General features: G+C 39.7%; 2 protein-coding genes across 2 annotated transcripts; one reads left to right on the top strand and one right to left on the bottom strand.

Annotated features, from left to right (window-relative positions):
• Positions 1–231: 231 nt before the first annotated feature.
• Positions 232–576, bottom strand: LOC126627856 (uncharacterized). The gene has a single exon (XM_050297441.1). It carries the CDS (start codon positions 574–576, stop codon positions 232–234), a length of 345 nt encoding a protein of 114 aa, XP_050153398.1.
• Positions 577–4551: 3975 nt separating this feature from the next.
• Positions 4552–12660, top strand: LOC126627809 (eukaryotic translation initiation factor 4G-like). The gene is made up of 4 exons (XM_050297360.1): positions 4552–5010; positions 5283–10203; positions 11816–12010; positions 12110–12660. The coding sequence occupies exons 1-4, from the start codon at positions 4788–4790 to the stop codon at positions 12438–12440; spliced, it is 5670 nt and encodes a 1889-aa protein (XP_050153317.1). The 5' UTR covers positions 4552–4787; the 3' UTR covers positions 12441–12660.
• The last annotated feature ends 320 nt before the right edge of the window (positions 12661–12980 follow it).

A 12980-nucleotide genomic window follows, 5' to 3' on the forward strand; every position in this document is an offset into this window, starting at 1 on the left:
AATAAAGTAAAGTACAAAAAGAAAGGAGCAAAAACCCTACCCTTTAGAGCAGTTCCACCGTGGGCATTAGCCTGGTGGACTAGCTCTCAAACAAGGCCAGAAAGCCCGAGTAACTTGGTTTAGCGTGTGCTGGCGATGGAGCCCGAGCGGGCCCCGAGGGAGAGGCCCGATAGGAGTTGCCAGCTCGAGAGCCCAAAGGGCATGTGACGCAAGGCTGACGTCTGGACGACATCAGCCATGTGGTGGACGGGCCTGGACAAAGTAGAAGAGCGACAACACCTCGATGCGGTGGTGGACGGGCCTAGATAGCTCTTCACGGAGGTCAATCTCGACACCAGTGACGCCGATATCCTGGAAACGAAGGGCAAGCTTCTCGCCGATGCGAGAGGTGACCTTGGCATCCCAGAAGGTTGGAGAGCGAGGGAAGCGGTTGAGATTGGATCGGTAGCAGGCAACGAACTCTTGCTCGGAGGAAGAGGCCATGGCTATGATTGAGGAGCTGCTGGGGCTTGTCACCTGTGCTGTGATTTTGCGGCATGAGAGCACTAGGCGGAGGACATGGTGGTTTCCGGACATTGCTATTTGCACAGAGTGATAGAAACAGATAGAGAGAAGAAACTGGGAACTTTTCTTAAAATAATTATTTTGTATTATTTTATAAATAAAATAAATACTAATATTTTATTGCCTATTGCCAGGGCTATTCAGTGTAGGGGTGGAGATGCAAAAGGCAGTTACTATTCATTAAGGGCAGTTACTGTTTACTGGGTGGATTAAATAGTGAATAGCCTGGGGTCCTTTCCTACGAGGGAACTGTTCTTAACCACCTGACGGGTTAGTTACCACATTCACTCACACACTCTCTCTCTCTCTCTCTCCCCTCCACCCTTTTCCCCTTCTCTCATTTGAATCCCATCCACATCCCAAACGGTAAGAATTTTCACATTTTAGTGGTTCATCGAATATTGTGCAATCAGAAATTATTTTAAATTATTTATTTAAAATTAAACACAAATAATACCTAATAAAAAATAACCGCACGATATATGATAAAGTATTAAGATGTGAAGATTCTAACTAAGAGGATCCAAAGCGAATACTCATCCCTCTCTCTTACCAAAACACCAAAACAATTGTTTCTCTCTCTAAGTTTTTCTTTTATGGCTCGTTTTCAAAATCCCTTTAAAGGACTGAAAATACTTTTAAAAAATATTTTTTGTTTTAAAATCACCCTACGTAGAGCACTTCGAATACATTTTCAGTGCTAATATATATTTTTACTCAGGATTATAAGTCTTTTTCCGTCATTTAATTTTAAAGTCACTTGTGCTCATATCACTCCCTGCGTTTTCTCATGGTTATCATTCTCTTAAGCACTCGCTTTACCGTACGATTTTCGGTTAATTAGGTTTGGTTGATTTGATTTGGGGTTTGTGGATCTGCATGTTTGGTTTGGTTACAGAGAAAATTTAGGAAAAAAATTTGTGAATTAATCGTAGGAATATATGTCCTTCAATCAGTCAACGTCGGATAAGAACGAGACGCAGTACCGGAACAAACAATGAATAATATAATATTTTTTTTTAAATTGACTGGTTAGTAATTGAAAAAGAATGAATTAACATAATTAAATTTTCATAAGAGAAGCGGTAAACAAGAACAAAGCTCATTAGATGACCTGTTCGTATAATAGAAAATTATCGACACGGGGTAAACAAAATGACACATGGGATCAATGCGCTAGGGGAGAGAGGTGTTTTTGCTTTTATTGATAATGAACCTATTATGTGACGCTTTCATGACATAAAACCTAACGCGGCAGCAATGTATTAATAAATTATGAATGACATTAACATTGTTTACTATCTAAAAGGATTTTGTTGTCTAAATTTTTTTGAGGCATCTTACCCTTTTAAATTTTGCCCCTCTGGACAACTCTTCGCTTCACCACTGTTTGTGGTAGTGTTCAATTGTAAACAACCATACAATTACTCAACCATTAATCTCTCATTTTGTTTCGCATTGGTGTTTTCACAATATCCAAGGTTTTAGATCCCAATTTTTATGAAAATACCGATTGCGTAACTTAAAGATATATCGACGACTATTTTGAAAAAATATTCGTATATGAACGATGTTTGGTATATAAGCTAAGTAATATGTATCTTATTATATTTCATTATATACCATGTTTTACACATGTATATGTAACTGAGTTTCTTTTATGAAAATATATAATGTGCACATTTCTTTAATACAAGCGATGCTACTAAAAAAATACATTTCTTATATAATGTGAGTTACTTTCTATTTTTTATGAAACTCTGAACTAGAAAGAAAAATTTAAGAATGGTTTGATTAATAATTTCATCTCAATGTTTTTTATTTCTTATCTTATCGGCATGTTCAGAAAAAAATCAGAAGTGCTTGCAGCTATAGTTTCATTGTTAGCCACAACAAAATTAAAACTAAACATTTCAACTTAAATAGCAGTAAACCCAAGAACCGCATGCTTCTTCTTCCTAGCGACTTTTTTGAACCGTTGCTTCTGCAACAGTCGTTGCTCGTACCGGAAAAGCCGATATTTTGACTTATTTCTTCAACATTCGCCAACAGTACCAATATTAAATGGATATTTGCTTATATTCATGGGACGAATTTTTGTCGATAGTACTGGTAAAAAAAGCCGCGCACAATGCAGCAACAACGTTGTTTCGTGCAAGTTCAGAGAAATCAAGGCGCGAATTCTCGCTTTTAAGGTCGATTTCTAATGATGGAGATGCCGTCGCACCTCCTTATGCCTCTATAACTTCGCCACTAATCACAAAGCAAAACAAACAAAAAACACACACACAAAATAATGATTATCGAAAGAAATAAAAAGTTAAAAAATCAAGAAAATTAAACAATAAAACTGATAAGTATTGAGGAACTACATTTGTTAGTTTACACTATAAGGTATTAAAATTTTATCAATTTATCCTTTGACTGAATTGATTGTTGAACTTTCATTAAATTGATCAAATGGTGTGTGCGTGTGCACCAAATTGCTAGAAAAGAAAAACTTTCATTTACAAGTGAAAATGAATAGTATTAAACCGTAATACTAAACAGCAATGACACTAGATTTTTTTTTTTTTCTTTTTAACATACGATATTATCTACATTAAAAGGTTAGAAAGTGGGCTAAACCTCATAATGAGTTAACAATAATATGGTTCAAATTCATCTTTCACAAGAATCGAACCTAAGATCTCTCATTTACAAATAGGAAGGAACACTATTATATAGTAGTACTAAGTGGTGACACTAGAAAATTAAATAGGCACGAATAAACTTTTTAGGTTTTTGTCGTTATTTTAGGATTCAGCTCATCTCCGGGTCTCTTATGGGGATCCAGCGGAACGATTTCATTCTGTCCGTTGGATGAGATCGTGCGGCCACATATTAATTATTTTTTAAAACTCCTCTTCGCAAAACGAGGTCGCCAGGTCTACTCTCCTTCCGTTCCGGTTGTCTCTCTTCAGTCTACCCCTTCTCCTCTTTGTTTGGCTCATAACACGCTTGCACCGCTCTCTGCAATATTTTGCTCATGTTTCTCTGCCGCCGGTCTTCTCCTTTTCCATCTCCATCTCTATCTCTATCTCTATCTCTGCGCAACTTGATTTTAATTTCTAAATTACGGGTTTTTTTATTTGGAAAAATCCTTTCCAAATGTCTTTTTTCCCTATGGGCTAATTCATCTCTATCCTCTACTCCAAATCTCTCCTGGGAACCTTCCACCCTGTCTTTTTTTATCCGCATCAGTGGCTTCTTTTTGGTTAGCAGAGGGACGACCATTCAAGGATTCACCAGATCCGCTGGTAGTATTCACCCTAGCCCACAGAGGAAATGAAGGCACAAGTCCTCGGGCGCCTTGAAGCAAGTCTGGCTCTCATCTCAGTCTAAGGGACATGCCCTGATCAACTGCTAGTTGAAGGCATATCTCATTGGGCGTGGGAAAGAATTGGGAACCCCATTTCTTTCTTTAAATTTGGATTCATTTCCTTCGTTTCTCTCTGTATTTCTCTCAATTTGTAAATAATCTATGAAGAAAATATCGAAAACTTCGTCCAATAATTTTTGACAACCCAAGAACCGAGCTAGTTAGAGCATTAAAAATTACAGAACAAGAATTTCCTTGAATCTTGGTTATCCATCACGTCGGCAAATTAGAAATAAATAAATAAACTTTAAATTGTTGAATTTGGGGGGAAGGTGGAGGAGGAGGAAGAGCAGAGAAAGTAAGGTCTTAAGAAAGGAAAGAGGAAGAAGATGTCGTTTTGCAGAGAGCAGATTTATAAAAATAAATAAAATCTCTGGCCGCACGATCTCATCTAACGGCCAGAATGAAAGCATCCCGATGGATCCCCACAGAAGGGTCCGGAGATGATCTGGATCCGTTATTTTAGGTTAGTGAGTTTGCTTAGCGAGGTAGGTTGCTTAGTGGGAAAAAGAGAAAAGAAAAATGATTGGTACGAAGGATTATAAGTCTTTTTCGGTCATTTGAGTCACTTAGGCTCATATCACTCTCTGCACTTTCTCATGGTTTCTCAATAGAACCTTATTCTTTCTCCTCACTCTCAAGGTACTCCAATCGAACCCTAATCATTCTCTTACGCACTCGCTTTACGGTGCGATTTTCGGTTAATTAGGTTTGATTGATTTGATTTGGGGTTTGTGGATCTGCATGTTTGGTTGCAGAGAAAATTTAGGAAAAAATTTTTGTGAATTAATCGTAGGAATATATGTCCTTCAATCAATCAACGTCGGATAAGAACGAGACGCAGTACCGGAAAACAGGGCGATCCGCAAGCTCTAATCAGCAGCACAGGGGATACTCACCCGCTTACCCTAAGGGCACCGGCGCCACTGTAAGTGTAACCAATGTAAGTCCTCAGGTTTCCGGTATGGCTCCTGCACAACGTGGCGGCGTACAAAATGGAGCTCATGCACAGCCCCAATTGCATGGTACAGATTTGGAAGTTTCAGTTGTATCAGTCTGGAAATTGATTTGATAATATCGTGATTGTTTTGTAGAGTTTTATGGTTAGTTGGAGGAGTTTGGGAATCTGAGATTAAAACCTGTGTTTCCCCTTTTGTTTGATTTTCATTTCTTGGCAATTTTTTCCTGCGATTGATTTAATGTAGGAGGTTCTGATGTACCCATTCATTTAACGTGCTGATATGATATATTGATAAATGCAAATGATCAGGTATTTAATATTTTCTGTTGGTTTTAGCCCCAGGGGCTGCGTCCAAGGGCGTTTCCATTCAGGTTGGGATGTCCATGCCAATGCCATTTCATCAGCCACAGGTTCCGGTGCAATTTGGTGGCCCCAACCAGCAGATCCAATATCAGAGTATGAGCACCAGTTCAATTCAAATGCCAATGCCTATGCAATTACCAATTCGTAGTACTCAAGTACAGCAGCCAGTTTTTGATCCAGGTCTCCAGCCCCATCCAATGCAGCCCCAGGGAATTATGCATCAGAGCCAGAACTTGACTTTTACCCCCCAAATGGGTCCTCAGATACCTCAGATGGGCAACTTGGGGATCAGCATGGCGTCACAATGCCCCCAGCAACAGGGTAGCAATTTTGGTGTTTTGAGGGATCCGTGTTCACAGACACCAGTTCAGCAGCATGTTAGAGGGATCCTGCCTGGGCCTGCTCACTCTGTTGGTCATCAGGGAGGGATGCAAAGAAATAATTCTGAAGCCGACAGGTGGCAGAGAGCTACGAATTTTCAACCTAAGGGCTTGATGCCTTCTCCTCATACTCCATTACAGGTGATGCACCAATCTGACAGGAAGAATGGAGTGGGTAAAGTGCGTGATGAAGAGCAGGCCAAGCAAAGGCAGTTAAGGGCTATACTGAACAAGTTAACTCCTCAAAACTTTGAAAAACTATTCGAGCAAGTGAAAGCTGTTAATATAGATAATGCAACAACTCTAACTGGTGTCGTTTCACAGATCTTTGACAAGGCTCTTATGCGGCCTACATTCTGTGAGATGTATGCTAACTTCTGTTTTTATCTTGCCGGAGAGTTGCCTGATTTCAGTGAAGACAATGAAAAGATAACTTTTAGGAGATTGCTTTTGAACAAGTGCCAGGAGGAATTTGAGAGGGGAGAAAGAGAGCAAGAGGAGGCCAATAAGGCTGATGAGGAGGGTCAGGTAAAACAGTCTGAAGAAGAAAGAGAGGAGAAAAGAATCAAGGGGCGAAGAAGAATGTTGGGTAACATTAGCTTGATTGGGGAGCTATACAAAAAGAGAATGTTGACCGAGAGAGTAATGCACGAATGCATTAAAAAGATGTTAGGTCAGCAACAGACTCCAGATGAGGGCGATATTGAAGCTTTGTGCAAACTAATGAGCACAATTGGGGAGATGATTGATCATCCGAAAGCCAAGGAGCACATGGATGCATATTTTGAAAGGATGAAAAGCTTATCGAATAACTTGAAATTATCTTCTAGGGTTAGGTTCATGTTGAAGGATGCAATTGATTTGAGAAAGAATAAATGGCAGCAGAGGAGCAAAGTTGAAGGACCAAAAAAGATTGAGGAAGTGCACAGAGATGCTGCACAAGAACTACAGGCACAGTCTAGTAGGCTGGCCCGTGGTCCTGGAATCAATCCATCAGCTAGAAGGGGGCCTCCTATGGAATTCAGTCCAAGAGGATCGACTATGTTATCTTCACCTAATGCCCACATGAAATTAACTCCTCAAAACTATGAAAAACTATTCGAGCAAAGGCACCAAGCTGACAGGAAGAATGAAGTGGGTAAAGTGAGTGATGAAGAGCAGGTCAAGCAAAGGCAGTTAAAGGCTATAGTGAACAAGTTAACTCCTCAAAACTTTGAAAAACTATTCGAGCAAGTGAAAGCTGTTAATATAGATAATGCGACTACTCTAACTGGTGTCATTTCACATATCTTTGACAAGGCTCTTATGGAGCCTACTCTCTGTGAGATGTATGCTAACTTCTGTTTTTATCTTGCCGGAGAGTTGCCTGATTTCAGTGAAGACAATGAAAAGATAACTTTTAGGAGATTGCTTTTGAACAAGTGCCAGGAGGAATTTGAGAGGGGAGAAAGAGAGCAAGAGGAGGCCAATAAGGCTGATGAGGAGGGTCAGGTAAAACAGTCTGAAGAAGAAAGAGAGGAGAAAAGAATCAAGGGGCGAAGAAGAATGTTGGGTAACATTAGCTTGATTGGGGAGCTATACAAAAAGAGAATGTTGATCGAGAGAGTAATGCACGAATGCATTAAAAAGATGTTAGGTCAGCAACAGACTCCAGATGAGGGCGATATTGAAGCTTTGTGCAAACTAATGAGCACAATTGGGGAGATGATTGATCATCCGAAAGCCAAGGAGCACATGGATGCATATTTTGAAAGGATGAAAAGCTTATCGAATAACTTGAAATTATCTTCTAGGGTTAGGTTCATGTTGAAGGATGCAATTGATTTGAGAAAGAATAAATGGCAGCAGAGGAGCAAAGTTGAAGGACCAAAAAAGATTGAGGAAGTGCACAGAGATGCTGCACAAGAACTACAGGCACAGTCTAGTAGGCTGGCCCGTGGTCCTGGAATCAATCCATCAGCTAGAAGGGGGCCTCCTATGGAATTCAGTCCAAGAGGATCGACTATGTTATCTTCACCTAATGCCCACATGAAATTAACTCCTCAAAACTATGAAAAACTATTCGAGCAAAGGCACCAAGCTGACAGGAAGAATGAAGTGGGTAAAGTGAGTGATGAAGAGCAGGTCAAGCAAAGGCAGTTAAAGGCTATAGTGAACAAGTTAACTCCTCAAAACTTTGAAAAACTATTCGAGCAAGTGAAAGCTGTTAATATAGATAATGCGACTACTCTAACTGGTGTCATTTCACATATCTTTGACAAGGCTCTTATGGAGCCTACTCTCTGTGAGATGTATGCTAACTTCTGTTTTTATCTTGCCGGAGAGTTGCCTGATTTCAGTGAAGACACTGAAAAGATAACTTTTAGGAGATTGCTTTTGAACAAGTGCCAGGAGGAATTTGAGAGGGGAGAAAGAGAGCAAGAGGAGGCCAATAAGGCCGATGAGGAGGGTCAGGTAAAACAGTCTGAAGAAGAAAGAGAGGAGAAAAGAATCAAAGGGCGAAGACGAATGTGGGGTAACATTAGATTAATTGGGGAGCTATACAAAAAGAAAATGTTGACTGAGAGAATTATGCACGAATGCATTAAAAAGATGTTAGGTCAGCAACAGACTCCAGATGAGGAAGATATTGAAGCTTTGTGCAAACTAATGAGCACAATTGGGGAGATGATTGATCATCCGAAAGCCAAGGAGCACATGGATGCATATTTTGAAAGGATGAAAAGCTTATCGAATAACATGAAATTATCTTCTAGGGTTAGGTTCATGTTGAAGGATGCAATTGATTTGAGAAAGAGTAAATGGCAGCAGAGGAGCAAAGTTGAAGGACCAAAAAAGATTGAGGAAGTGCACAGAGATGCTGCACAAGAACTACAGGCACAATCTAGTAGGCTGGCCCGTGGTCCTGGAATCAATCCATCAGCTAGAAGGCGGCCTCGTATGGAATTCAGTCCAAGAGGATCGACTATGTTATCTTCACCTAATGCCCACATGAAATTAACTCCTCAAAACTATGAAAAACTATTCGAGCAAAGGCACCAAGCTGACAGGAAGAATGAAGTGGGTAAAGTGAGTGATGAAGAGCAGGTCAAGCAAAGGCAGTTAAAGGCTATAGTGAACAAGTTAACTCCTCAAAACTTTGAAAAACTATTCGAGCAAGTGAAAGCTGTTAATATAGATAATGCGACTACTCTAACTGGTGTCATTTCACATATCTTTGACAAGGCTCTTATGGAGCCTACTCTCTGTGAGATGTATGCTAACTTCTGTTTTTATCTTGCCGGAGAGTTGCCTGATTTCAGTGAAGACAATGAAAAGATAACTTTTAGGAGATTGCTTTTGAACAAGTGCCAGGAGGAATTTGAGAGGGGAGAAAGAGAGCAAGAGGAGGCCAATAAGGCCGATGAGGAGGGTCAGGTAAAACAGTCTGAAGAAGAAAGAGAGGAGAAAAGAATCAAAGGGCGAAGACGAATGTGGGGTAACATTAGATTAATTGGGGAGCTATACAAAAAGAAAATGTTGACTGAGAGAATTATGCACGAATGCATTAAAAAGATGTTAGGTCAGCAACAGACTCCAGATGAGGAAGATATTGAAGCTTTGTGCAAACTAATGAGCACAATTGGGGAGATGATTGATCATCCGAAAGCCAAGGAGCACATGGATGCATATTTTGAAAGGATGAAAAGCTTATCGAATAACTTGAAATTATCTTCTAGGGTTAGGTTCATGTTGAAGGATGCAATTGATTTGAGAAAGAATAAATGGCAGCAGAGGAGCAAAGTTGAAGGACCAAAAAAGATTGAGGAAGTGCACAGAGATGCTGCACAAGAACTACAGGCACAATCTAGTAGGCTGGCCCGTGGTCCTGGAATCAATCCATCAGCTAGAAGGCGGCCTCGTATGGAATTCAGTCCAAGAGGATCGACTATGTTATCTTCATCTAATGCCCATATGGGTGGTTTCCGTGGGATGCCTGCTCAGGTTCGTGGTTATGGCAGTCAGGATGTCCGTACAGATGAAAGACATTCTTATGAGAGTAGGACCTTGTCAGTTCCCTTGACACAAAGACCAATTGGTGATGATTCTATAACTTTGGGTCCCCAGGGTGGTCTTGCCAGAGGAATGTCCATCAGAGGACCACCATCAATGTCAGCTGCTCCTTTGGCTGAGATGCCTCCCAGTGCTGGAGACTCTAGGAGGATGACTGCTGGTTCGAATGGTTTCAGTTCTCTTTCAGAGCGGACAACTTACAACCCAAGGGAGGATCCTGTGCCAAGATATATGCCAGATAGATTTTCAGGTCCAGCTGCTTATGATCAGTCAAGTGTGTCAGAGCGTAATTTAAGTTTTGGTGGTAGGGACCTGAGGAGTTCAGATCATAGAACTCTTCCAACTTCACCACCCACACGTGCATATGGAGCAGCTTTAACAAAAAATGTTCCTTCAGAAAATGTGTTGACTGAAGACCGTCTTAGAGATATGTCTTTGGCAGCAATTAGAGAATTTTACAGGTATATTCTTATTTTTTGAGAGAGCAGTTCTTTTGTCATGCATGCTTTAGACTGTTCTAATTAATTTTTGTTATATTTTAGTTCAATGCATCCTTCAGATGTGATAATTCTCTGCGTGCTAAAAAAATCTGCCTATGATTTGCTTAATGTGATTATGCATTCAATTCTTGAAGGGAAAGTGGGGCATGTGATTATGCATTCAATTCTTGAAAGGAAAGTGAGGAATGAATAGGACTTAGGAGCAATGGTTGGTCATCTTCCAGTTTTTTTGGTCAACTTCAAGTTGCATAAATAGAATCGGGGTTGTTTGTCTCTGGCATTGAATGGACCCCACAGGGGTTGGTACAGAAGACAGAATGGAAAAGAAAAAAAAAACAAAGTAAAGGAGTTGAGTTAGTTGTGATGGGTTTTTTTTGTGCGATTACTTGTAAGTCTTGTATGCTATGTTATAAAGTGGTAGACACAATTCGTTCGGACTCTCGTAAATGTAGTTGGTGTCAGAATATGGGATCCACTAGCAAAGCTCAAGTGGCATGGGATGAGTAAGGTGTAGGTAGGAGGTACTTAAGTTTGAATATCTGTGTTAGAAAAGAAACTAAAAGAATGTAGACCGTAAGACAGTGATTTCTATCTACTCTAACATTCCTCTTGGTAACCAACTCATCTGTAATTGTTAGTTCTCAATTGGAAAATTCACTTCCTACGCAGTTGGCCTAGTGTTTTAGTTGCTGTTTTGGTTAAACCGCATGATTGCAATTGTTTAAGTGTTTATGTTTTTTTTTTTCACATCTATAGATAAAGGTCGTACCCAGTGCACAAGGCTCCCGCTTTACGCAGGGTCTGGGAGAGGTGAATGTCGGCTAGCCTTACCCCCATTTATGGAGAGGCTGCTCCCAGGTCTCGGGTTCGAGACTTGGGAGCAGCCTCTCCATAAATGGGGGTAAGGCTAGCCGACATTCACCTCTCCCAGACCCTGCGTAAAGCGGGAGCCTTGTGCACTGGGTACGACCTTTATCTATTGAAAAATATAATTTAGGGTTTCTTTGCATAACTTACGCAGATATAGAAATAAATAAGTTTGGATCATTTTATCATTTTTCATGTATGTCTTAATTTTTTGGAGGGTTATCTGCCCTCGTAATGTTTTGCTGAATTTATTGTTGTGCATTCAAGGATATTGAGAAACCTTGAGAAGTTATTTTGCATGGAGAATTGTAGACTTTGTACAACATTTGACCTGCTACTTTGGAAACTTCTAGGTTGACTTGAATGCAGTGAGTGTAATGACAAGTAATGTGATATCTAAATGTGTTTAGTTTAATTGTGGCCAGCCTCGTTTTCCCCTGCTTCTTCTTATCATATTAAAACAACTCATTCTTGCCCTGATGCATCCGCTTGATGTCAGAGTCAGACCTCGGCGGATGCTCGCAATCTTTGACATTAAAGATTTAAATACATATTGTTGATGTTCAGTCATTGGCTTTCCAAGAACTCGTCTTAGACTACGTTCTAGATATATATATACGGTTTGATGTATTGTACAACTTCTGATAACCCTTGTTAAGATTTTTCATATGCTCTTCCTTAATTTTGTTTTCCTTTCTATTTTCAGTGCTCGAGACGAGAAAGAGGTTGCCTTATGCATTAAAGAGTTGAACTCACCAAGCTTCCATCCGTCGATGATATCTCTTTGGATCACAGACTCTTTTGAGAGGAAGGACGCTGAACGAGATCTCTTGGCAAAGCTTCTAGTCAACCTTACAAAGACCAATGATGCAACTTTGAGTCAATCTCAGCTCATCAAAGGGTAAGGGAAAGTTTACATCTGCATTTGGTTATTGAAATTGACGGTCTTCTCGGTTTTGTATGTTTTTCTATTATTTAATTTCTTCTTTTATCTGCCTAGATTTGAAACTGTTCTGTCGACCTTAGAGGATACGGTGATTGATACCCCGAGAGCACCAGAGTTTCTTGGCCTTATCTTTGCCAAGGTCATTTTAGAGAATGTCGTTTCCTTGAATCAGATCGGTCAATTAATACACGAAGGTGGAGAGGAGCCACGGCATCTTCTGGAAGTCGGGCTTGCAGGCAACATTCTTGGGAACGTCTTGGAGATTATCAAGTCGGAGAAGGGAGATAACGATTTGAACGATATCCGTACGTCCTCCAACTTGCGGTTGGAGACTTTTCGTCCCCCAGATCCTCTCAAATCAAGGATTCTAGAGAAATTTATTTAGAGATTAGTAATGCTCATTATAATCGTGCTAGAAGGAATTCATGAGTAGTAGTGTTCAAAAACTCATAATTATATGCCTGCAATGAAGAACTTTTGTACCGAAACTGTGATTACAATATGCATAATATCGTGTATGTATTCTATCTATTATATCCCAAAAAATGTAACTATACTGCAAATTCTTATGTATTTGTAAATTATTAAGACCTCAAAACTTTACATTTTCTTTTTGTATTTATTTCGAGTGAAGTGTATTTTTTATTTTTTTGAAATTATTGTGAATATAGCAATTGATTGAATGGTTCGGATATGTATTTAGGATGGTTTATGATGAAACAGATGCTTCCTCCCATCCTTTCAATGAATTTATTGTTTGTGTTGCCAGAGAAAAGTAATGAGATAATTGTATAGATCTATAGAATTAATAATTTGATACTCTACCTTCTTTTACGATATACAACGATAAATTTGCATTGAATGAAATGATAAAGGGTAAATTTATACTCTACTTTAAATTAAACTAAATTATAAGAAGATGATT

Source organism: Malus sylvestris, chromosome 7, assembly GCF_916048215.2.
Source record: "Malus sylvestris chromosome 7, drMalSylv7.2, whole genome shotgun sequence".
Taxonomy (NCBI): domain Eukaryota; kingdom Viridiplantae; phylum Streptophyta; class Magnoliopsida; order Rosales; family Rosaceae; genus Malus; species Malus sylvestris.

Coding starts and splice junctions, on each gene's coding strand:
- LOC126627856 (XM_050297441.1), bottom strand. CDS start 576: ATGTCCGGAAACCACCATGTCCTCCGCCTAGTGCTCTCATGCCGCAAA.
- LOC126627809 (XM_050297360.1), top strand. CDS start 4,788: ATGTCCTTCAATCAATCAACGTCGGATAAGAACGAGACGCAGTACCGG. Junction 5,011..5,282: donor TGCACAGCCCCAATTGCATG/GTACAGATTTGG, acceptor TGTTGGTTTTAG/CCCCAGGGGCTGCGTCCAAG. Junction 12,011..12,109: donor CAATCTCAGCTCATCAAAGG/GTAAGGGAAAGT, acceptor TTATCTGCCTAG/ATTTGAAACTGTTCTGTCGA.